This window comes from Fonsecaea pedrosoi, assembly GCF_000835455.1.
Source record: "Fonsecaea pedrosoi CBS 271.37 unplaced genomic scaffold supercont1.3, whole genome shotgun sequence".
NCBI lineage: Eukaryota > Fungi > Ascomycota > Eurotiomycetes > Chaetothyriales > Herpotrichiellaceae > Fonsecaea > Fonsecaea pedrosoi.
In genome coordinates, this window is record NW_013550613.1 from 5,016,580 (window position 1) to 5,040,159 (window position 23,580).

At 47.9% G+C, this 23,580-nt stretch overlaps 7 protein-coding genes across 7 annotated transcripts; 1 reads left to right on the plus strand and 6 right to left on the minus strand.

Annotated features, from left to right (window-relative positions):
- Positions 1–108: 108 nt before the first annotated feature.
- Positions 109–4,650, minus strand: Z517_05754 (acetoacetate-CoA ligase; the record flags this gene model as incomplete). The annotated part of the gene is made up of 5 exons (XM_013431080.1): positions 109–1,116; positions 1,168–1,950; positions 2,498–2,915; positions 2,964–3,988; positions 4,039–4,650. 5 exons carry the CDS (start codon positions 4,648–4,650, stop codon positions 109–111), a joined length of 3,846 nt encoding a protein of 1,281 aa, XP_013286534.1.
- A 399-nt stretch (positions 4,651–5,049) lies between these two features.
- Z517_05755 (uncharacterized protein) lies at positions 5,050–7,073 on the plus strand (the record flags this gene model as incomplete). Its single annotated transcript, XM_013431081.1, has 3 exons — positions 5,050–5,372; positions 5,421–5,483; positions 5,534–7,073. 3 exons carry the CDS (start codon positions 5,050–5,052, stop codon positions 7,071–7,073), a joined length of 1,926 nt encoding a protein of 641 aa, XP_013286535.1.
- Positions 7,074–7,253: 180 nt separating this feature from the next.
- Positions 7,254–8,583, minus strand: Z517_05756 (uncharacterized protein; the record flags this gene model as incomplete). Its single annotated transcript, XM_013431082.1, has 3 exons — positions 7,254–7,599; positions 7,659–8,227; positions 8,329–8,583. 3 exons carry the CDS (start codon positions 8,581–8,583, stop codon positions 7,254–7,256), a joined length of 1,170 nt encoding a protein of 389 aa, XP_013286536.1.
- Positions 8,584–9,036: 453 nt separating this feature from the next.
- Positions 9,037–10,014, minus strand: Z517_05757 (acyl-CoA thioesterase II; the record flags this gene model as incomplete). Its single annotated transcript, XM_013431083.1, has 1 exon — positions 9,037–10,014. One exon carries the CDS (start codon positions 10,012–10,014, stop codon positions 9,037–9,039), a length of 978 nt encoding a protein of 325 aa, XP_013286537.1.
- Positions 10,015–10,654: 640 nt separating this feature from the next.
- Z517_05758 (uncharacterized protein) lies at positions 10,655–12,684 on the minus strand (the record flags this gene model as incomplete). The annotated part of the gene is made up of 4 exons (XM_013431084.1): positions 10,655–11,138; positions 11,192–11,350; positions 11,418–12,193; positions 12,289–12,684. 4 exons carry the CDS (start codon positions 12,682–12,684, stop codon positions 10,655–10,657), a joined length of 1,815 nt encoding a protein of 604 aa, XP_013286538.1.
- A 1,289-nt stretch (positions 12,685–13,973) lies between these two features.
- Positions 13,974–14,786, minus strand: Z517_05759 (uncharacterized protein; the record flags this gene model as incomplete). The annotated part of the gene is made up of 1 exon (XM_013431085.1): positions 13,974–14,786. One exon carries the CDS (start codon positions 14,784–14,786, stop codon positions 13,974–13,976), a length of 813 nt encoding a protein of 270 aa, XP_013286539.1.
- A 2,254-nt stretch (positions 14,787–17,040) lies between these two features.
- On the minus strand, positions 17,041–18,837 carry Z517_05760 (uncharacterized protein; the record flags this gene model as incomplete). The annotated part of the gene is made up of 1 exon (XM_013431086.1): positions 17,041–18,837. One exon carries the CDS (start codon positions 18,835–18,837, stop codon positions 17,041–17,043), a length of 1,797 nt encoding a protein of 598 aa, XP_013286540.1.
- Positions 18,838–23,580: the final 4,743 nt, after the last annotated feature.

The window sequence follows — 23,580 nt, forward strand, 5'->3', positions numbered from 1 at the left end:
ACTTCATTAGTACAAGGTAGTAGCGGCTTGTTATGTATCGATCGTTAACCCTCTCATCAGGCTTCTCAGACTTCAGCACGTGGATACCGAACTAGAAATATTTGACAATCAATAAGTCATCAAGCCCAGTTCCAAGTCGTCTATCCACCCTGAAAAAGGATCTAAGTCGCCAAAGAACAGATTGCTTGGTCCTGTAAAGGGAGAGTCCATGTGTTCGGACCGGGGGTCTTGCAGACCAGATGCTCGGCTGTCGTTGAGAGTATTCATCGACCCTCTAATACCCTGCGTCATATCGGTATATCTTGGATGGGATAATGAAGATGAGGGGTGAGTAGCGTGCACGGAAAAGCTGTCGTGTTCTGAAAGTTGGTACTGTTTGCATAGGTCCGGGCCGAAATCATCCACAAACTCCTTGAGCCTCCCAATATCAGGCTCTGGTGTATCGCCCAGACTGGGGCTCTTCAGAGTCAGACGCTTCATCTCGGCTAAAGCAGCTAGGGCACCATCAGCGGATCCCCATCTCTTCTTCATCTCCGCCAGAGATGATTGTATGATAGACAACGATTCCTCGGCAGTATCGTGGAGAAGGCCGTAGCGTAGCGCCAGCATCTGAGCAAGACCAGCCGCAAACGCGTAAAATGTAAATACTGGCCCGCAATGACAGAGCTCGCCCCTGTTTAAGATGTCCTCGAAAATTCCGGCCACGAACGAGGAGGCGACGAACGACATGCATATGGACTGATTTCGCGATGCGGAATGCCGCGAAAGTATTACGAGAAACACAAAATATGGGATCAAGAGCTGTCTTCCCTCAAAGTTGTAGGCTCTGAGCTTCTTTGGCGATCCATGGAAGAGCTGGAATTCTGCTGGTAAATCCTTGATCCAGCGATAAAGGGCATTCTCTAAAAAGGTTTGTATCTTTCCCGTCATGGTCTTGCGTCGGATGTTTTCGGTCAGATCTGCTAGAAGACGAATAATCCCCGAGTAAGCCAAGAACAACCGTGCCTTGCTGTCTGGGCTTGAGAAGTCGTTGGCACCCAGAGGAGCGACATCGCTGTCATCCAGGTTAATTGTCCTAGGTCGACCGGTTCCTATGGATATGACATCGTCTCGACACTGGGAGTGATCAACAGATCTTCAGCCTGCTCTGAGACGAGCAGGACTTACCACAATTAACCACCATAGTCTCCTGCGGAGATACCTGTCCTTGCCGGTGACAGGTTCCCGGTGTAGTCCAACCTGGTACGCTAATCCGGCCGCGATACGCACCCAAAATCCACTCGTGCTAGTCGAGATATGCTCTGGACCTGTGGGATTGTACCATTGAAGCAGCGTCACAGCCATAATGGAGGCGAGCGCGTCCCTCTCATGGCCCAAGACGAATAGCAACCTAGCTTTGCAGTAAAACTCCTCAGCAGAAGCCGAAAGAGTATCACTCGATGCCACTCGGCTCCCAGCAAGAAGCACGGCGTTAAGTAAGAGAGGAGATGTTCCATTGGCATGGAGATCCTCCACATCCGGAGGTTCCAAAACGGGCGTCCAAGGAGAACAATACTTGAAGTAGCTGTCGACGAGACTGGCGAGTACAGACCTCTGGGGCAACTCGAATGCGTTTTGTAGTTGGAGTAGCGCAGAGTCTGTGTGTGATAGTCGTGAGGCATCGCTTTGACCCTGCACCATCTCCTCTCGGAATCTGATATCACTGCTCCCAATATAGTCGCTTCTGCCGACATGGCTTGCCGTGGTGGCCACATATTCGGGCGATGCGTCGGGTTCTCTCTCAGTTGTCTCTGCTAAAGGTTCTGCACCTACCTCAATATCGACACTCTTCCACTGCCGTCCAGGCTGGTTGGTTGGGGTTTGATTCTGATTATCCACGGACTGAGGAGTCTTCGCTGGTGTTGACGGTGATCTGCCATTTTCATTGAGCGGAGTAAAATTTCTAGGGCTCTGTGGATGAGATTCGCTTGTTGGCAAGTATCGGGGCCGCTTTCTTTGATGCGGTTTGCATGGAAGGCTTGCCAACCTGCAATTACTGCATGGCTGATTGCAAGAGCTAAAGTCACATTTGATCTAAACACGGTTGCCATCAGTTTATCCATTTGATCCCCCTCTGGAGTTTACTACCTTTCTTCGATGACATATGTCGCATGCTTTCCGGATCCTGGTCGATGTTGACATTTGTGCCACCTTCGTCTCATGGGACGTTGATGTTGTAAAGAAGACATTCAACGCCGGTGCGGAAATGATCCATCGGCTATGACTTGCCCTGATTGCGGGGTTTCGGCATTACGAGGCGAGACCAAAAATTGGCTTTTGAAACCCCGAATGATCCCGATAGAAAGGGAAAGCAGGTATTCTCATTCAGAATTATCCCTCCCGGGCATGAGCACATTCAATCGTCAACTGGAGCAGGAGATGACGGGCAAGGTCATAACATGATATCTAGATCGACTAAAAAGAAACCATGGGAAAGACTCTATAGTCTTGGGCGAACCTGCGGCTCGAGGCTGTAGAAGTGCTGGAAAGCTCTCAGACACCCAGGATTTATCACCGTGGAACTTATCGTCCGTGGCATCTTCCCGGTTGAGATGGTCTCCTTGACCAAGGTCTCGACCTTCTTCCCATTTGATGTCATCGGAATCTCTTTGACTTCAACCACGAAGCGCGGAACATGTCTGGGACTAAGGGACTTGCGGATAGTGCTCTTCAGTAGTTGCTCTAGTTCATTGGAGAACATGTGCCCAGCGCGCATGACGACGAAAAGGAACACCGACTCGTCAAAATCAAGTCCATGCCTCTTTCTACCGACGCAGAGGGTGGTGGAAATCGTGTCCAAGAAGGGTGCCGCTTCTGTAACCGAGTAGATCTCTGCGGAGCCGAATCTGATGCCTTGCGGGTTAAGAACCCCGTCACTGTCAGAGTTAGTTATCATGAAATTCTCTGGATATCTTGTGGTGTACCTTCTTCCGTGAATGACCCAGCCATTTGTGACCGGGTTGACACTAGCCCAATCATGCTGCGCCCAGCAGGGAAATGAATAGCGACTGAAATATGATGCTCGATACTTTTCACCATCTGCATCAGCCCACATATAGACTGGCATTGACGGAAATGGCTGTCGACAGACGAACTCCCCTGCTTCCCCAGTGTTCTTGATAGAACTGCCATCAACAGGATCTGCTATGTCGACATCGTGTCCGAGAATGGGCATCTGGATCTCCCCTGGAAACAATGGACCGGCGGGATCAGTACCACACCACGAGGTGACCAAGTCAGTTCCCCCAGTCACGCTTGTGAGATGTACGCTTGAGGGAAAGACAGCGTAGAACCAGGAGTACTGATCAGCGGCAAGATGAGATCCGCCGGTTTGCACCATCCGGAGACTCGATAGATCATATTCTGCCTTGGGTATACACCTTGTCGATTCCAATTCCTTGAGATACTTTGGCGAGACGCCCCAGTAGTTCACACGGAACTTCTCGACAACTTCGAGCATGCGCTGAGGTTTTGGCCAGGTAGGAGATCCGTCATATAGGACGAGGGTGGTCCCCATAGCTAAGTGTCCGATCATAATGTTCCAGAGAACCCACGATGTACTCGAATATTGAAACACGACCTCTCCTGGTTTCAAAGAATTATGAAGCTTCCCGATCTTCTTATGTTGTATGATGGCGGCATGGCTGTGCACGAGGCATTTGGGAGGGCCAGAGGTTCCGCTGGAGTAGAGAATGTAAAGAGGTGTTGTGAATGGGAGCCTGGCAAATTTTAGACCATCAGTCTCTTTGGACCTGCCTAGGAAATCTGATAGAGGGCGAAATGGCCCCACCGGCCCTGTTGGTACGACAAACAGCTCCAAATTCGGGCCCAGAAGGTTCATGATTGACGAAATCTTGGATGTATTGGAATGCTGTTGACCTTTGTAGATGTAGTGGCTGTCGGCGAACAATATAGAAGGCTGGACTTGTTGCAGCCGGGAAATACATCCCTGGAGAGTCAATATTATATTAAAGCACTCACTGTTCACTGGGATCTTACCTCCAGCCCAAGGTCAGGAGCAATCGAGGTAAAGATGGCTCCTATGCTCGCTGATCCAAGGAGCAGGGCAACTGACCAGACCGATGTAGATATCAGAGCAGCCACTCTATCACCTCTTTGAATGCCGCTTCTGAGAAGAGCGCTTCTGATCATCCGCACATTCTCTCGCAACAAGGACCATGTCCAGACTTCGCCCTCGAGGTGTTGACACTCGCTTAAGCCGATTAGAGCAGGGCTCTGGTCATCCACTAGCGGTTGGCTCAATACGTTCTCCGCATAGTTGATCAATGCTCCTTCGAAGAATGGCGGAACCTCTGAAATGGATAGGGCCGGATCGTATGCATGCTTTACTCCCAAAGGCAGTGCGGGTATCAAGTCGACATAGTCCCAGAGATCAATCCAGAACGCATGGGGTGCTGTCACACTCCATCGGTGTAGCTCGTGGGAGTCCTTCAACTGGATACCGAATTTACTGTTGATATGCTCTCTGTAAATGTTTATTGGTATCTGGTGGGCTGGAATCATCGGCTTCCATACTGGTTTAGGCTGCATAGTGTGGTGTTGAGCCTCGTGTTGGGAAGACGGGATGTTGCTCGATCGAGATGCAACCATTTTTATGGTGGTTAGTGTATCTTGAGAATGCCAGCCCTTGCTCTTATCATGTTGTAATCCAAAGCCAGCATTAAGTCTCAAGTTCTTCCTGAAAGGTACTCAGTATCAATGTCTGCGCTCCGGAACGCTCTCCGTCGGCTGTTTGTCATTTGGCATTTGCCGCTTTACGCCGAGTAACATGCCTGTCAACCAAAAGTACTAGCCTTTGAAGCAGTAATGTGTGCCAGGGTCCAAACTTACATTACCCGTCAAACGCCGAGGGCTAGCCTCAAGGATCTAGCGGCATTCGGCACTTGTCGACCCCAATTTGAAGACAAAGAGAGCATTTAATACGGGTAACAATCTCCAAACCCTGCTGACGGAGCAGTAAACTGTCTGAAGACCTTCAAGATCGCAAGCATGTCTCCTCTCAGACCATCTACCATCGACAGTGGGTTCATCCTAGCTCCCCATGCTTTAGAGAATCCTTTCACGTCGGACAAATCGTATCAACGAGTTCTCGAATGGTATCTTCCACCTTCTATTCTCGAGACTGTCACACCTCGTCTCACCAAATTTGCGGAAGAGGCAATCTCATCGGAGGTCAATGAATTGATATCAAACGCAGAATCGCAACAACCATACGTCAAGGCCTATAATGTGTGGGGTGCCCGTTACCCATATGATAGACTGGTGACCAGTCATGGCTGGAAAGAACTGGGAAAATGGGGGTCGAAGAGTGGGTAAGTCATCACCAAAATACGTCGACGATTCGACCTGACAAGTAACAGAGTGATAGCGCTTGGCTACGAGGACGAGTTCAAAGAGTACCGGCGGCTCGTTCAGCATGCATTGTAAGTCTTGCCAGAGAGCCCACAGGTCGGGGCAGCGACTGATGGTGTAGTAACTATACATTCTCTGCATCGTCGGCGGTATATTCATGTCCAGTTTCAATGACCAGCGGAGCAGCACGGCTCGTGGCTAAACAGCTGAGCTCCGTGCCAGCTGATCATCCATTTCATGAAATCTATCGTCTCCTCATCTCCCGGGAAGGGAATTGGATCTCGTCTCAGTGGATGACCGAGAGACCCGGTGGCAGCGACGTACAGAACTCCGAAACTGTTGCTGTCTTCTCTCCGCTCCCCACCAAGTCAGGACGTTATGGGGCCATTGAAGAAGGAGACTATCTTGTGTCCGGGTTCAAGTTCTTTTCATCGGCCACCGACTGCAATATGGCCCTCATCCTGGCCAAAACAGAGTCTGGGCAGCTCAGTCTCTTTGTCGCGCCAACCAGAAAGACGGTGGTTATTGAGGGGAAACCCCAGCAGGTGACAAACGGTGTTCGTATTCATCGCCTCAAGAACAAGATGGGCACCAAGGAGCTTCCGACCGCTGAATTGCAGCTTGACAACATGAGAGCTCATCTCATCGGTCCATTGGACCGCGGAATCGCTACCATCGCCCTGCTTCTGAATGTTACCAGAACTCATAATTTTATCACTGCCTTGTCTTGCTGGCGTCGTGGCATGGCGATTGCTAAGAGCTTCGCGAAGGTCCGGACCACGATCAATCAACCGCTGTGGACGTTTCCCATGCATCTCCGAATGCTGGCAAATATGGAGGTCAAGCACCGAGGGGCTCTCCAGCTCGCATTCTTCACTACTGCATTGCTGAGTTTCGCAGACAACGGGTTTCCCCCGGAGGATATCCAACGTAGGGGCTACGTACCTCTGCCATCCCCTGGAGAACAGACAGAGATTATCCTGAGAACTCTGACCGCAACTTCAAAGGCCGTGATCTGCAAGACCGGCACTCTTTCGCTACAGGAATGCCAGGAGGCCATGGGCGGTGTCGGGTACATGGACGAGCCAGACGAGCCGGATTTCAACATCTCACGCCTCATGCGGGACACAGCAGCAAACATGACGTGGGAAGGTACTACAAACGTGTTGAGCAGCGAGGTGGTTAGACATCTCTTGAATAAGAACGCAAGACATCTTTCTGCTTTCAGCGCCTGGATGGAGTTTGCGATTTCGCGCGTGCAAGACGCTGAGCTGAGAGAGACACTGGAAGTGGCTTGGGGTGAATATTTCAGCACGCTCAATAAGAGAAGGGATGATCTGGTCTCTGCGCTCGCCATGGGACGGCAGTTGATGTTCACCCTCGCCTGGCTGGTGGCGGGGGTGCTTCTTGCACTTGACGCGGCTAGGGACACGGATGTGGTTGCTTTGGAGATCGCACGACGCTGGATTCTGGAAGGTGAAGGAAATATAGGCGAGTTCCATCTCCCGAACGTCGTTAAGGCGTCAGGGCGTGTGCTGCCAACCAGTGACAGGGACAAGATCAACTGGGACTGTCGAATAGTTTGGGGTATTGACCTCCCTGACGGCTCCGCAACGGGCTACAGAATCGGAGACAGGCAGACAAGTCGCGCCAAACTATAGTTGTATAGTGAAGTATATGTCCTGACATATCGTTTGTAGGTTATCCTCTCCAAGAGTTCTCGATCTGATCAACCGCAGTAGAGATAGTTGTCCCACTGCCAGACTGGCCGCCATTTTCCGCTCAGCTACTCATCTGAACACATGCTGTATATATCTAAGATGCTATTCGTCGTCCCTGCGTCAATTCCCGAATGCGCCCGGGCTCGCAATAGTCTGAGCCAGGTCAATCCTCCACAGCCTTGTTGATGCGAGGATGATAGCAGAATTGCCTGCCAGAGCGACCTGTGCGACACTGGTCCCCTGCATCTTCTGGCTCATCAGCGTGTCATGATTAAACAGCCCGATGACAGCTCCTTGACTGTTTCTCACTACAACGCCTTCACCTTCCCCAGTCCATACACGGCCATAATCATCGACCTTCAGGCCGTCTGTGAATGTTCTCGCCAATCCGAACATGCGTTTGTTTATTGGGAATCCCCGGCTATCAAGGTCATACTCGTAGATTCCCATCGAGCCAGGCATATTCCTGAAACAAAGATTAGTCTTCCAGTCGTCAGGAAACGGCCACATCCAGGGAATGCTTACTTGCTCCCAATTTCCAGTTCACCTGCTGGCAGAGAATCGTACTCTCCCACGTAGAGCTTGGTTCCATTGGCGTTAACCTGGACACCATTGCTTCCAACAATATCAGAACGGGGGATAACAGCAACCAGGGCACCGGTAGACGGTGTGTATCGCCAGACAGCATCAGGGAGCTGGTAGTCCGAATCTGGTCGATCAACCAGCCCACCATAGAGGTTGTCAGTAAAGTATACTTGGGTCGTATCGAGGCCGTTCCCATCGTGATTAGCGGGTACGACAGTGATATCGTCAGGTCCATTGAAGGGTAAACCAAACCATGAATTGGCAAGTATTTCGGCTTCGTAGGTAACAGCATTGACTCGCGCAATGCCCGGTTGAACGCTTACATTGCCAAAATAGACTAAATAGACAAAGCCATCAAAATAGTATGCTCCGTTAGGATTGACAAGGTTCGTCTTGACTTGATGGATTGAATTGTCTGTCAGATTTAGCCGGTAAATGGTGGTGGGCTTGTCGTCGAGGATGCTGCTCGTGAACCACACTTGGTTTCCTCTCCAATCATACGTGGCACCCTGAACTCTCTAGTCAGATCCCGTATAGATTGTTGAGGGGTCGCTGGGGAGCTTCAACTAGCCTCGAAAGCAAACGAATCATTTCTCTCTTCCAAGAGCACTGCCTTTGGGCTGGGGCCAAGCATGTCCGTGAACTCGGAACTGTAGGAGATGAAGGTTGCATTCTGGGCTTCCTTCAGGAGGTCGGCCAGACCGTTGTTATTGGTTTTCGTGTCAATGAAGTATGTTGACGCGTTACTCGTATAATTTGGAGTGATCAAGTGGGTATAATTCATGGGGATGGAGACAGTTCCATTGAGAGTTAATGCTGTGGCGACACCCGCAGCTAAGCATTGAAGTAAGATTGTAAGATACATCTTGATAAGAATTCTTGAGCTTAGCAACTACACAAGCCTCAATGCTTGGTGATATCGATATCGCGACTTTTTCGGTAGCAATATATAGCCCTGCAGCCCTGTCAATCCGCTGAATATATAGCCTAGGTTCTTCGTCACTTCTTCCCCGCCTTCGTCGGTACGAAGGTCCATGTCTAAGAGATATAATTCAGTTATAGTTCTATCTCCGTGGAAAACCCCAAATGCTCCGTCATTCCCCCACTGATTCTACTCTGGCGGTGAGCTCTTTGACATAGAAAACATTCATTCCGATCTATTGAACACCATCGCTGACCCCGCATCCCTCACTCCAGACGTGTTGGACCGAAACTCCGAGGTGAAAGTATCCCTCGGGCGCTAGGATCCTTTGAATCCTTCGGAGACTGGGGTTTATGTCGGAAAGATGGAAATGAGACGGAATGCAATGCTGAGGATCTATAATGCTGCGCCCGTGCGAGGCTTCGGTCGTAGCATGCACTGCTGCGTCATAGAAGCCACCATTTTGCCGCTCTCGTCCCAGATCCTTGACTCCGCATAGTTCCGCGCAACTCCCGCAGTTCGGGTCATGCGCTCTCGGAGATGCCAGCGGGTCATGTCAACATCGTTGACAAACACTCTCAGGGCAAAGTCCAACGTTGACGCAGCACCAGCATCATGCATGCCTTTGTGGTCGTGGATCAGCGGCATGAAAGACGGTCCCGCATCCATCATGAAGGCCAGAGCTGCAAGATGCTCGGCCCTGGAGGTCAGAGGTTGAGCTGTTCTAAACCAGTCTCCAGACGTCTTGGAGGTGATTGGGAGGTGGTCTTGGGTCGTCCGAAGCTGCTTTGCAGCTCCACCGAGATTCTGTCCCCAGATTCCCTCGGGACAAAATCGGTTCTCGAAGAATGATAGCAAGACGGAGGTGGTATGTCGATAAGCTCGGGCATCTTCCTCCGTGATGTGGCCTTTTGCCAAAAGGTCTTCTGCCAATTTCTCCACTCGCGGACATTGGCTCCAGTCACTGTATCGACCTTTCGGCGGCGCTGAATATTCCATCATTGCTGGCTCATTGACGTGGAAGTCAGCTTGCAGCGTCATGCAGAGCCGCTGTTCTCCACTGGGAAGACTCTGCCATACATCAACGCGGCGTGTCGCAAATGTTCTCGTGTCGCGCAAACGTTGAACTCGACAAGTCAGGGTACGATCCGTTCTTGTTGGTCCGAGAAAGTGTCCGAGCACGGAATAGAGATTGTAGCCGGGTTTCACAGTGTGATATGCAGCGTGCACACCGATGGACATTGTACAACCGCCATACGCAATGCCAAGTTGATTCGCTCCTCTTGCCGGCGGGAATAGTGAGCAGAACTCATCTGGACCAGTTGCTTTGACGGCAATCTGCTCTGAGAGAGTGCTCGCCATCGGCACACTCATTGTGAATTCTATTTGTCCGACTTCCACTCGAATGCAACCGGATATCTGTAAAGGAGGCAACCGATGAAGTAGGAGGTTTGGCTGACTGCAAGAGCGCAGCTGGTACAGGTTCAGGTGTTTTCAAAAGCCGAGGTTCGGCAACGGCCGCGGACGGGTGGACGGCTAACCGAGATCGCAAGGAAACGAGAAGATCTGCAAACTGCGTCATCTCCCGGGGACAATTGTGATGGAAGGAAGGGGCACGGATAGATTGCCGGTTGTACATGATTATTACTCCAGTCGGTGCGCAAAGCGCGAGCAGATGTGAGATTATAAACATCCTCGCACAGATTGAAAAGTCTTAGTTGAGCTCCGGTGTTACGACTTCTCGTCGGCAACATCCTCCCTCGGTACACATCAATTAGCTTCGGGAGCTGATGGTTTGAACATTCTGCTGAGTTCATTTCTCTCTAGACGTACTGCTCATATGCCACCTATTCCTTACCCTTTATGGGATCTACTTTACCATTCTGATACCTCCGCCATTTTCTTCGCTTCTGCCCTACCTACTGTGTAGGTTGATTACATGACCCTTTTGTCACTAACAGACATAGCTCTCTAGATCTGAAGCAAATTCAAGATACTAGCCGTGCAGGAGGCCTCAAACCTTTACCTTCTCCCCCTCTTCACTCCCACTCGTCGTGCTGTGTCTAATATCGCTCTTGAACCCACCTCTCTCTGGGGCACCCGCTGCAGCCATGGCCTCCGTAGCACTGAGACTGTCGCCGTCCTTGCCCTCGAGGGTCATTCCCGGGGCACCAGCAGGAACAGTGTTGTGCTCGATATCCTCATACGGCCGCCAGAAGTCCTTTTTGCCCTTGGCAGCACGCACGAGCCAGGGTGGGAGAATCCCGCCTTCGATCTTATATGTCCAGGGGTCCTTGAACTCCTTGTCGGCGGGCCTGATGCGGCCGCCAGAAACCTTCTCAATAATCCACACAAAGGTGTTGAGTACCATGTAGCTGATGATTCCCGCGATAAGGCCATACGCAATGCTATACGTGAACGGCATGATGGCGATTGTCAGGAATGCAGGAATTGCATCACCGATGTAGCGCCAGTTGATATCCTTGGCAGCTTTGGCCCTATAACACAGGCTTGTGAGATCAAGTCGGAGGAAGACGTTGGGCAGACTTACATGAGCGACCCAACAATAATCAAAACACAGCCCGTAGCGTAAGGAGGAATTGATGCAAAGATTGGGGCAAAGAAGATAGAGATGAAGAAGCAAATCCCGGTGGTGATGGCAGTGAGACCAGTGCCTCCGCCTTCCGAAATACCGGCACCGCTTTCGATGCTGTAGTATTGTTAGCATTTGTGTCGTCAAAGGGCGAAGCTTGATGCCTCGGTGTACGGGTACGCACTATGCAGTGACGGGCGGTGTTCCAAAGAGTGCGCCAATGGAAATACCAAAAGCGTCAACAAGGTATGCCACCGCGGAGCCTTCGAAATCTTGAGTCTTCTCGTCGATGGCGCCGCAGAACCGAGCCATGGAGTACAATGTGCCGGTACAGTCCAGAATATCAACGTAGAGGAAAGTGATGAAGGCCAGGCCGAATTGTCCTCCATATCCCGAGATGTTCCACTCCTGGACGGTCAAGATCTTCTCAATAGGATGGAAAGTGACGACCTTCTTGAAGAAATCGAACATGCTGTCGCCGAGCTCCGTGTACGGGAAATATGTGACAGGAGTCCCTCTCGGCCAGGAGATGATGCTGACCAGCAAAATGCCGAAGATGATTGCGCCCTTGACACGGAACATCATGAGCATGACGGTGAAGAAACCTCCGCAAAAGATGCCGATCCACATAGTGGGACTTCGCATCTTCTCAGCCGAGGGACACAGCCCAGCCTCGTCCTGGAACTCTGGTTTGCAACCAGCCAGCTCAAGCGGAGTGGCTTGCGCACCGACCACGGCGCCAATACCCGCACTGTAGGTCAACCCGATGAGAGTCAAATATAATCCGATGCCGACGCCAGTTGCGAGTTTGATTGATGCCGGGATCGCTCGAGCAAGCCATTGGCGCAAACCAAGGATGGTCAGGCCGACAAAGACGAAGCCTTCAACAAAGACTGCCGTAACTGCAACCTGATATGGTACGAGACCGGATCCGTGGTATCCAACAACAGTATAAGCGAACTGGCAGTCGTCAGATCATTCCCCGGGAAGTTCAGATTGGCACATCAAGTGGCACACAAGGGGCACATAGCCATGGGACGCGGTGAGGAGCTTACATAGGCATTCAAACCCATACCCGGCGCCAGGGCGATTGGCATGTTTGCGAAAAGACCCATGCAGAAAGTGGTCAAGGCCGAGATGGCAGCGGTCGCAGTAACCAAATCTCGCTGGACACCAGCCACGCAGATCATATAGTCAGGGTCACTATCGCACAGATCGGGACTATCTGGAGAGCAGATGCAGGTGCCGCCAGACTGGGACACAATTGTTGCGTTGACGCTGATGATGTAGGCCATTGCAAAGAAGGTGGCCAACCCGGCTCGGATTTCGGTGAAGAAATAGGTTCCCTTTCGTTCCCTCCGATGGCCTGAGCCATCAAGCCGGAAGCGCTTGCCCACGAAGGAGCGCGCCACGGCCATGTTGGCATTGTGAATCATCTCGTTGATACCCATGCTTTCGATTCCCGTGACGCAGTCGATACAAATGAACAGAAGGACAGACGAAAGACAGATGAGGTCAAAGCAAACATTGACGTACCTGGGATTCAGGAAGGTTGATATATCGCGATGATGTAAAGCATATCAAATGGCCACGCCCAGAATCAAGATCTCCCTTAGCCAAAATGCTGATAAGAGCGTTCGCACATTGGTGATTGCAGTCGTACCCGAGAAACCATTCTCAGTGGCCCGGAGCCGCCCTACGGGCCCTATGCCAAGACAATGGGCGGGTTCCCGCTTGACCAGATGGCGTTCGGCAGGACTTGGCGAGGCTTTTTGACGCTCGGGTTTTGATAAGTGCATGCATGATTGTTGGTCGACTCGCCTACGAGCAATTCGGCGAGCGGCGATGCACTGGAAGACCTGAGGATCCCGCCCTTTTTTGACCTTCCTTTTGCTGAAGGAGTCGATCTGATATCGACAAGGGTTGTACGGAAGCGAATGCCAAGACTCTCCGGATGCCGGCGACAGCCTGGGAGTAGCAAGTAAAAGGATCGTGGATGCGTGAACTTACTCAATTACCTTGACCTCGACCAAGGTTCCGCGCTATCCTGACCTGGTCGCTGCTTCGCTAATGAGATATGTCATGTTTTCTTTTAGGTGGGCTAGTATTCGCTCCAACTAGGGCTGTAACCCTACAGGCTTCGCAAAGTTCGTTGCGGGGTAAAGCCTGGCAGAAGTAACTTCAGGGTCTTCATCCACATTGAGAGAGCGACACAGACATGGATGGGTATGTGGGTATCCGCACCACGGGTAGATAGGTACAGAGACGGAGAGGGGCTTCCCCGGTAGTAGCTCGGGGTTGTTCCTCAGACAAGGCTCAGTGAGTTGGTCACGTGCCTGGATCCCCTGATTCTGTGACACAGTCATGGGACTTACTTACAGAAGGTGTACCGAATACTAGCGCCACACATTCAACCCAAGATCTCAGGCCTTAGTGATGCGATCAATCATAATTCATCCCCCTAAAGATATGAGCCTAGTGATCAAAGTAAGGTAATATGGACTTCAGTCCATCTCTAATCAAACTAAGCGAATAACCCTAAGAGAGTATGTGACTGACACCTTATCACGACAAACATCCACGAGGGACAATGCAACGTGATTCAAACTTTCGACCTTTTTCATTCTTTCCATCACCATTGACCCTGATGATTGAACGGATCAGCCATTCGACATCAAAAAGTTGTGTGGCTAACGTCATGTCCGTGGCACGGGCATACAGAGAGTATCAGTGGCAACGCCTATTTCCCACTGACTTTACCGTTAGTCTGTGTAGTCCCGGCCTTCGGTGGGAGCTCAAATGTCTGGAAATCGGTAGAGATATACTGCGCAGAGTGTCTCAGCAGTATAGATTCGCGATATTCCAGTACCGGAAGCTGGGTTGTCAAGAGAAAGCGAGAGGTGGGGGCGTAGTTTATGGAGCCAGTTCCTGTCCACAATTCCCCTTCGGTGCAAATGTTTTGGATCGCCACATATTCACGCACGACCGGATCCTTGTCATTATGGAGATTCGGTAATATGCGCAGAACCAGGAACCGCTTCTGATCTGCTGGGACAGGCATTTTTTGCAGCCCGTGGATTTTGCTTTCAGGCCTGAAGCCAAATTGTATCACTTTGTGACTGACTGGCCGCTCAACGTGGCCTAGTTGAAAGCCTGGATCTCTTGGAGTAGTAGTTGGGTCGAAGACAACTCTTCCGATGACTTTTGGACACCCCAACTGTTCCCGACCCATGAATAAGGCGGCTTCGTTCTCCAAGATCAGCTCCAAGCCAAAGTCGTATTTGATACCCTGATACGTCACTTCGACAGTGGTTATGAGCTCTGAGTAAGCTCCAAATTGGCTGAAACCCCAATTAGCGGCTGTCACACCAACTAGTGGTTTGTCCTCAATTTCAAAATCATCAGGAATCAGGTGTTTTACTGCCTCCGCTGATGTGAGGTATTCAATTCTGAGCATATCTGTATCCGAATACTCAATTCTCTTTGTTGGATAAAGAGGATTCTGCGCAGGAACGCTAGATGCGGCTCGTACATTAAGCTCGCCTCGAGGCATGATAATATAACGACAAACGAATATTATGATATATGGAAATTTCATCAAGTAGGTGTTTCACCAGACTAGAGGGCTAGATGGGGTTAATGTTTTTATGGTAGTCAGAGGATGGAGAAATGCTCCGAGTAGTCCCCCGGCAAAGGCTTGTTATATCCACTTATGCCGAGTTGACCTCGGATGATAAAAGGTGTCACGACTCGCGAGGCAACCTATAAATGGAAATTTAACTAAGCGAATCCAAAGGGCATTCCGCAACCCCAACTACATGCACTAAGCAGCAATATTTCCATTTTTTCTGTCACTAATCGATAGATCTCGTTAAGCTAAGTACGTCGATACCATTCCTTTCTTTATATTTCTAATAATAGGGAAGGAACGTAGCTCGAAAGTGTAGGTCCCGGAGGAATAGTTAGGACGTATAAAGAAATTTTCGAAGATACTAACTCCTTCTCGAATATAGTAACTAGAGGGTAGAGTTAGGGTCCCCTTCCCTTCTCTTAATTCACTTTTTACTTTATTTAGACATTTATCTTCTAATAGTATACCCTCTAGAACCTTCTAGAATCTCAAGAATGAAGTAGAGGGGCGATAGAAATCGAAAAGAGTTACTCCTTGTCCTATCTCTCTTCTCTTCTTTTATTATATGGGAGAGTCTACAGACTGGAGCGTGATTAGTAGAATTTACCTGTATAATGTACAGCATGACACTCCTACCTCCTAATTAGCTGGATCTCGGATACTAGGTCCGAGAGTCCTTTTCTTAGAGATCCTTTTAGAGGATTAGTTCTTAATAAGTTCGTAGGTACTCAAAAATAAGAGTAATTAATTAAGTAATGGAATCTATCTAATTAGGGTCTTTAATGCTGTTTTATTGTTACTATACGATAGTCGTTACCCCTAATACTATGCCCACCGCCGTACGAGTTGATGCCTCTAGCTAAGAGCCTCGCCCTAGTTCACTACCAACGCTAATTATTAAGTTATTCTAGTCATCTAGATCGTCTAATAGGTCTAAACTATCGTCCTTATTAAGGATTTAAGACGTAAATAGTTATTACGTATTCTACGGGGTATAGAATCGCTATATAGGGCTTTCCTTAAGCGCTACACGAGCGATCGATCTCACCTTATTAGGTATAAGTCTACCTTCGGTAGACTTATATTCGCTCGCCGCGGCCCTCATAGCGCTAGAAATGGGCGATCGCGCCTAGGCTAAGGCGCGTACGGTATTAAACCTTAGGTAGAGGCACTAATAGGTCTCTTAGGGTTCTCTATTATACTAGGACTAACGGGAATGATAGTTATAGACCTAGGCAGTACTAGAGTAGCCTCTACTAGCTCCCGAGAGGTCGGAGATAGTAACCTTAAAGGCGTTAACGTTACTATAGGCTAATCTACTCTCGTTAGCGTAGCTAAGGTACGTACTTCTAGGAGACAGTGAGAAGGTATCGGTTTACGGCGAGGTCGCGTAGATATATTAATATAATCTTATATACTATAGGATAGCTATTTACTAGATAAATTACGCTATTCAAAATTACGTAGACCTAAACCGCTATATACGTATATAGCGGTGTAACTATCATTATACCCTTACTAAAACTAATAATTTTTTAGATTCTTACTCGCTACTGTAAGCGTTCAGTGCCTACAATAATTTGGCGTTTAATGAGCCCGTATCTTGGTCGAAAAGGCTTCAAGAGAGCGTTTCAGGTCTATCAATTCTTCTTCCATCTTGAGTAATTATGGCTAGCAAGTGAAGAATAGTAATCGAAACGTAGGAAAAGTCTGCATACGCCTTCGAACAGGAGCATAGGCATTTTTATTAGCGATCCCTGTAAACAACAAATCATCTTATGATTCGGCCCGGTCGGTGGCGCGTGTCTGATGGGTGTCTTCGTTGTAGCTCTGCCCTCTTCACCTATTGCACTGTGACCGTCTCTCCTAGACGGCCGACCCCTCCTCACACATGAGCCTTTATTCCTATGTAAATGATTGGTGGAGCATTGGACAGGCAGCATAGTGACTCTCGCCCTGTCACAGCCCTACACATTAAGCATCAGAGATAAGCTGGATAGTACGAGTACGGAAGTACAAATTTCGGGTTCATTCTCTTCATAGGAGTAGTTACCCGTAGGCCTCGGTACTTCATACCTGCTGATTATCTACCTACTTGCTCCTCGCTTCTGAGTTTTACTGCCTACAAAGAACTCTGAGTCCAGACCCTAGCTTTCTCACGCAACGAAGAACCGGTTTAGATCTTCAACGCTCTTTCAACTAGGCCATGAGCCAGGTTGGAGTCATCCACATCGTCCTCCTTCGCTAGAGTTTGTGCCGCGGTGAGTTCTGGATTTCTGAAGCACAAGGCAAATCCGACCAACGGAATGCAGAGGCACAAGCCCGTGACGCACAGCAACAGCTGAACATGGCGATAACTGTTATTGATAGCCTCCCTGATGGGTGTCCCAACGGGATAATGGGCCGCGACGGCAAACGGATTCGCGTAGATCAATCGGGGGAGTGTGGTATTCGACTGAAACGACAATTTCTCCTCCAAGGTCGAAGGCAGGACCTGCGACCAAATGGCTCCTGACACACTAGCACCGAGCGCGTGACCAATACTGTGAGATGCAAGGAAGACACCGGTCATTATCGCCATTTGTTCATGCTTCAGCGCGACCTGAAGGGAAGACAGTGCGGCGTATGGAAACATGCCACCTCCAATACCCAGGAGGACTTCCGCGCCGATGACACCCGCCCGGGAGGACGAGGATGAGTCGCCGCGGTATCTGATCAGCAGCCCGAACGCAACCATGTACAGCACCGTTCCTGCCACCACGAGATACTTCATGTGTCGGGACCAGTAGACAAACAGGCCACAAAACGGCCCGACCACAAAAGATGTGAAGAGGTAGAGACTTGTGATTCGAGTGGCCGCTTTGACCGAAAAGCTGAATGCAATCACCAGAAGTGTGTATAGGTAGTTTCCCTGCAATGCGTAGGCAAAGTTGGTAGTGATGGACAGCGCAATTGGACTCCAGACCCCTAGGTCTTTCAGATCCTGGAGCCGCACGAGTGGTTGAGGTGCTCGACGCTCCCAAAACACAAACAGTGGAATGCAGACAAACCCGACAACCAGCGGCGCAATCACGTGCGCCGTCTTCCAGGTTGTCTTGATGCCGCCAGCGATGGTGAACGGGGTAAGTATCAGAGCGATGATGGCGATAAGAAGCAAAAGTCCGATGGTGTCGAGTCGCCAGAATGTCTCTATAAGGGAGAGACGCTTGGCCGTGGATCGCTGAGAAGAGATGCGTTGTGCCCGCCGGTCTAGGAAGAGTAGGGTACCGACCAGTGGTGCCACGCAGATGGTGATGATGATGCACCACATACCGATACCCCACTGCCATGTGGTATCTTTGAGGACGGCCGATGTGATGTTGCCCGAGACCCAAGTGGTGATGGCAAAATGAAGGTTGGGAATGTACACGGCAAACAGGCGAAGCCGGGTCGATGTGAGATCTCCAACCAAGACCGTCACTATGGTCTGCAGGCTTGTCATGCCGACTTGCCAGATGACCGCTCCGGCTGCGTAGCTGTCCACACCTGTCGACGTCGCCTCGACGATGCTGCCGACCAGGTAGAAGACGATGGCCAGTCCAATAACCTCGACACGGCCAAAGCCGTCTGCCAGTCGAGCCGAAGTAAACTGGGCGCCGGCAGCGAAGACGGTGCGCAGAACATTAACAGTCGCCAGCAAGGAATGCTTCTGATAGCTGGCGGTGGCATACGTGGTGTAGACATTTCTGACCGTCGCGTCCAACCCGTAGGCATAGCCTACAAGGAATATGCAGACCAGAAGGGCCGTGAGGCTGGTCGTGGTAAGGCTGTTGTATATCGCCTCGATTCGGAGAACCCCAATGGACTTGTGCCCTGCTGGCGATTCTGTCGTGTCTGCCTTTCCGGAGAGTTTGTCTGGTGCTGCCACTGGGAACGGGCTTATAGAAGCTGTTTCTTTGGCTTGACCGTAGTTCTCCCAATTTGTAGAGGACATGGTGAAGGAGGAGACTTGAGGGGAAGGCTGACTAAGGATCGCTAACAACAGGACTGAAAGAAGTTACTTAAGTATCAATGATTGTCCACAGCATTGACCCTCGATGCTCATTCACCCGCCTTTATATATATACGGTCTACGAGTACTTAGCTACAGTAGGGTTAGGGTGGCAATTTCTGCTTTGCATTCGACGAGAGGAAGTGTAAATGAGATGCTGTTCTTATTTGCCGAATCCCTCAGCTATCTGCTAAAAAGGTTGAAGCTGTGCTTGTTAGCATGTGGGCCGAGTTCAAATATAAATGAGGACCTTGAAGAGCCAAGACTCCGCCTAACGCTCTTTCATTCAGCTACATGTACTCTCAGCCCTTAGCCGGTCCGCAAAAGGAAATGCAAAAGCTTCGCCCGGCTGCGTTTCCTTGTCCTCAGCACGAGGATCACTCGCCTTCCGCACATGCTGTACGGGTAAGGCACGTTGCTCATCGACTGTACTCCGTTCTTACCTGGTGGACTACCTATGACCACCTAACAGGTCATATCCATTTTCCTACCTTAACACTCAGGAGCATATAAAGTGGTCGAGAAAAGCGTTTCTATACTTATATTATACTACATGATCGCTAGTTTTATATAGTATAGCTCGTAACTCCATCCTTCTTCTACCCCTTAAAGTTAACATTCTCCGTTAGATATTTTTCTTTTATTATAAGTATTTATATATTATTTTTCTTTCTCTATCTAACGTAGGTCTCTATATCTCTATAGCTAGTTACGTTATTAAGATATCGAAGTCTAAAAATACTCTATCTCGCGGCGTTAAAGCGTATATTATTAAGTATTATCTACATTAAATACTAAAGTAGTCTAGTCTAGCGAGCGTAATAATTTATCTATTAGTTTACTTATAGTATAATAATTTATTTATTAGTTCGCTTATAGTATAATAATTTATTTATTAGTCCGCTTATAACGTAATAATTTATCTATTAATTTATTTATAGCGTAACCTTCTTTAAGTACGCTCTAGATAGCTCCTTATTTTATTTACTACGTACTCTTCCGTACTTAATCTATATTTAAATAGCGGACTTAATATATTATATAATATTATTAACTTTAACTATAGAACAGATCTATTTTATACTTTAATTTCTTTAATAAAATAAATAAATATATAGATAAATATAGAATATTAAGATATTTAAATAATAAACGCTTTATAATACTAAACTTATAATATTAATACTATATTAAGTACTTATTAAGATATATACGGTAACTATACTTAACTTTAATATTTAGATATATTCGGAGGACTCGGAGGATTACCTAGATAGGTAATAGATAGGCTCATTATAGGATTAAACTAATAGATATTAACTATTTAACTCTATCCTTCTTCTACTCCTTAAGGTTAACGTTCTCCGTTAGATATTTTTCTTTTATTATAGGTATTTATATATTATTTTTCTTCCTCTATCTAACTTAAGTCTCCCTATCTCTATAGCTAGTCGCGTTATTAAGATATACTATAGGGAAAAAACGGCCTAGGGATATTAGGTTAGGGCTAGAAATTTCCCCGAAATAACCGGATAGGAGGGAACCTCCGGTTAGTAATAGCTTACTTACTACGATAAGAAGCGTCCCCTAAGGGATAGACCTCTTAGAGTAAGTCCTATCTCTCGGACTATGAGATACTATCTAAGAGTTCTAGCTAAAGCGTCCCTTAGGGGATAGATACCGTCTAAGAGTTCTAGTTAAAGCGTCTCCTAGAGGATAGACCTCTTATAGGTTAAGTCTAATCTCTTAGACTACGAGATACCGTATAAGAGTTCTAGTTAAAGTATCTCCTAGGGGATAGACCTCTTATAGGTTAAGTACTATCTCTCGGACTACGAGACGATAATCTAGGAGATTTAGCTAAAGCGTCCTCTAGAGGATAGAATAATTAAGCTTTATAAATTAACTTTAGTCCTCCTTCTTACCTTCTTCTCCCTCTCTTTCCTACTTTCCCTCCCCTTAATTACTTATTAATACTACTCTTATTATTTATCTAGAGCTAGTATAAAGCGTAAAGAAGATATTATTATTACTTACTATTAACTACTAAAGCGTTAACGTTCTACTATACTTAACTAGCCCTCTCTTACTTAATTATCGCTCCTTAAGTAAGTTAAGCTATACTATCTAATAACCGCTATTTTCCCTACTAATATCCTTACGCCTATCTAGATATAGAGGACGAATCGGCCGATTAACTCTATATATTAACGGTAACTCTACTAGGCCTTCTCTACCGGACTCTACCGTATTAAGCGGGAGAATACCCTTTAAATTATATATATTAAGGTTAAGGTTAAGCGAATACTAGCTAGTATTCCCTAGAACCCCTAGTAAGAGGTAGTCGTAGATTAAGTAAGGAGCGTAGAGGATAGTTAATAGTAGTTATCGCGTAAAGGGGGGAGTTAATTACGCGATTAGTCTCGAGAAGGATATTCTATAGTAATATAGCTATCTTTCCTCGACTAGGCGCGAGTTAACCTAGAGTCTATAGAACTACTCGCCGGTTATTATTACGTTAAGGTATTAAAAGAATATCTAAGAGCCTAAAAGGTTAATATTCTAGAGAAGCGATAGTAGCTCTATAATATTTACGACCGTAGTACGTTCGTCCGTATATATATACTTATCGATCCTCCCTCCTTTAATCTTTAATACCTTCCTATCTTACCCTTCTCTACCCTCGCCCTACTAAAACCTTAACTTAAACTCTATCGCCTTAACGGCCTAATTAGAATCTTATTATATTTAACGTCCTAATACTTAAACTATTCTAGATTTACTCCTACTCGAACTCTTAATTTAGCTACGAGCGAATCGTAAGATACTTAATCTTCCGGATAGTTACGCGTAAGTCTAGATTAAACTTAATACGTTAAATACTTAAGATCTATTCTAGTATCGTACTTATCCTAACCGCGATAACGCCTCTCGTCTAGTAGCGACGTCTAAGAAACGGCTAAAGTTAGGATAGAAGGCGAAAGCTTAAGAGATAGAGACCGTCCTCGCGTAAAAGCTATACTTTAATAGCTAGATAACGTTTCTAATTTAATATCTAGAAACTCTCTAGTAGAACGAGCGGTAGAGGGCGATAATTAATAACTAGTATTAATACTCTCTTAAGTATATAATCTTTAATATTTTAACGTAGAAGGCGATATTAAGCTACCGTATTAATAAGGTATATACGAAACGACCCTTATTTACTATACCGTCTACTATACCCTTTATCTCTTCTACTTATTTCCTACGCTAAAGGAGAGATAGTTCTAGTTCGAGTAGTTTAACTTAATCCTCTATTATCTTTATTCCCTCCGCGAACGGTACTAGATTAAGGTTACCCTAACTAACTAGAGCCGCCTTATCTAGCTTAATACTACCTAGTCCGCTTAAGATATCTAGGACCTCTTCTTCTTAGGCCTTAGTTAGGAACCTAACGACGATATCGCCTACCTTCGCCCTTAAGGTTTCTTTATCGACCTTAACTAGATCTACTATTAGACCCTCTACTAGATCCTACGGCGCGAGATAGATCTCTAGTTCCTCGACGTCTAGGCCCTAATTAAGCGGGCGAAGGTATACGGGAAGGTAATAAAGGCTATTATAACCTATATTAGGTAGTAGCTTAATAAAGAGGCCTTCCGGAGTACTAAGCGTATCGGGGAGAAGCCCCCCCTCTAGAAAGACCTCCTCCCTACCCTCTAGCGCCGCGACCCGACGGACGTCGCGTCCTACTATATCTAACTTTAGAGTTAGATCCTCTACCTTATCTAGGAGCGCCTTTCGGAGCTAACTTAGGCGACCCTCGCGCTACTACTCGAACTCTATCCCGATAGCGCTCTCTTAGTATACCGTACGCGATTTAAGTATAGAGTTTAGCGAGACCTCCTAATCCTTATATACGATACGTATAGCCCCGTCTTTAAGTATCCCGCCCTTAAGCCCTTTAACTAGGAGCCTCCTACTCGCGCCGTACCGCCCTTTACGTCGACTCTCGCCTAGGACCTCTACCTTCAGCTCGATACCCTTCCCGAGATTCTCTAGAATCCCGCCCTCTAGACTACGACGGTGTAGTACGACCTCGCGACTTAACTCTACCCTATCATCCTCGTATAGGCTATTAAACATTATCTCGCCTTTTCCGAGACCTAGGGTAATAGTATAGGGGACCTAGTAGCTATTACGACGGTTCGCGAGCGTCTCGAGTAGTATCGCTAACTCGCTACGGCCTAGGACGAGGGTATCCTACCTACTTAACATCCCTATACTACTAGTTAGAGGGAGGCTATATTATCCCCTCGTACCGTCTCCCGTACTAGACTAAGTAGTAGTACGGGAGACGATCTTAGTTAAACTCGGAGTCGAGACTCCGATGTAATTATTAATAAATATTATCGTCGGCCTAACGATAAGAGCCTCTCCTAGCCGTAATCTACTCCCTAGGATTAACTACTACTATAGGAATTCTTACTATTAAGAGTCCGCTCTCTATCTCCGCTAATTACCCCCTATATAGAGCGCATTACTCTACGACTAGTTAGCCGTTAAGCTCCCTTACTTAAGAGCCCCCCCTCCTCTTTTAGGCGAGTTAAGGGTTAGGGTTAGGGTTAGGGTTAGGGTTAGGGTTAGGGTTAGGGTTAGGGTTAGGGTTAGGGTTAGGGTTAGGGTTAGGGTTAGGGTTAGGGT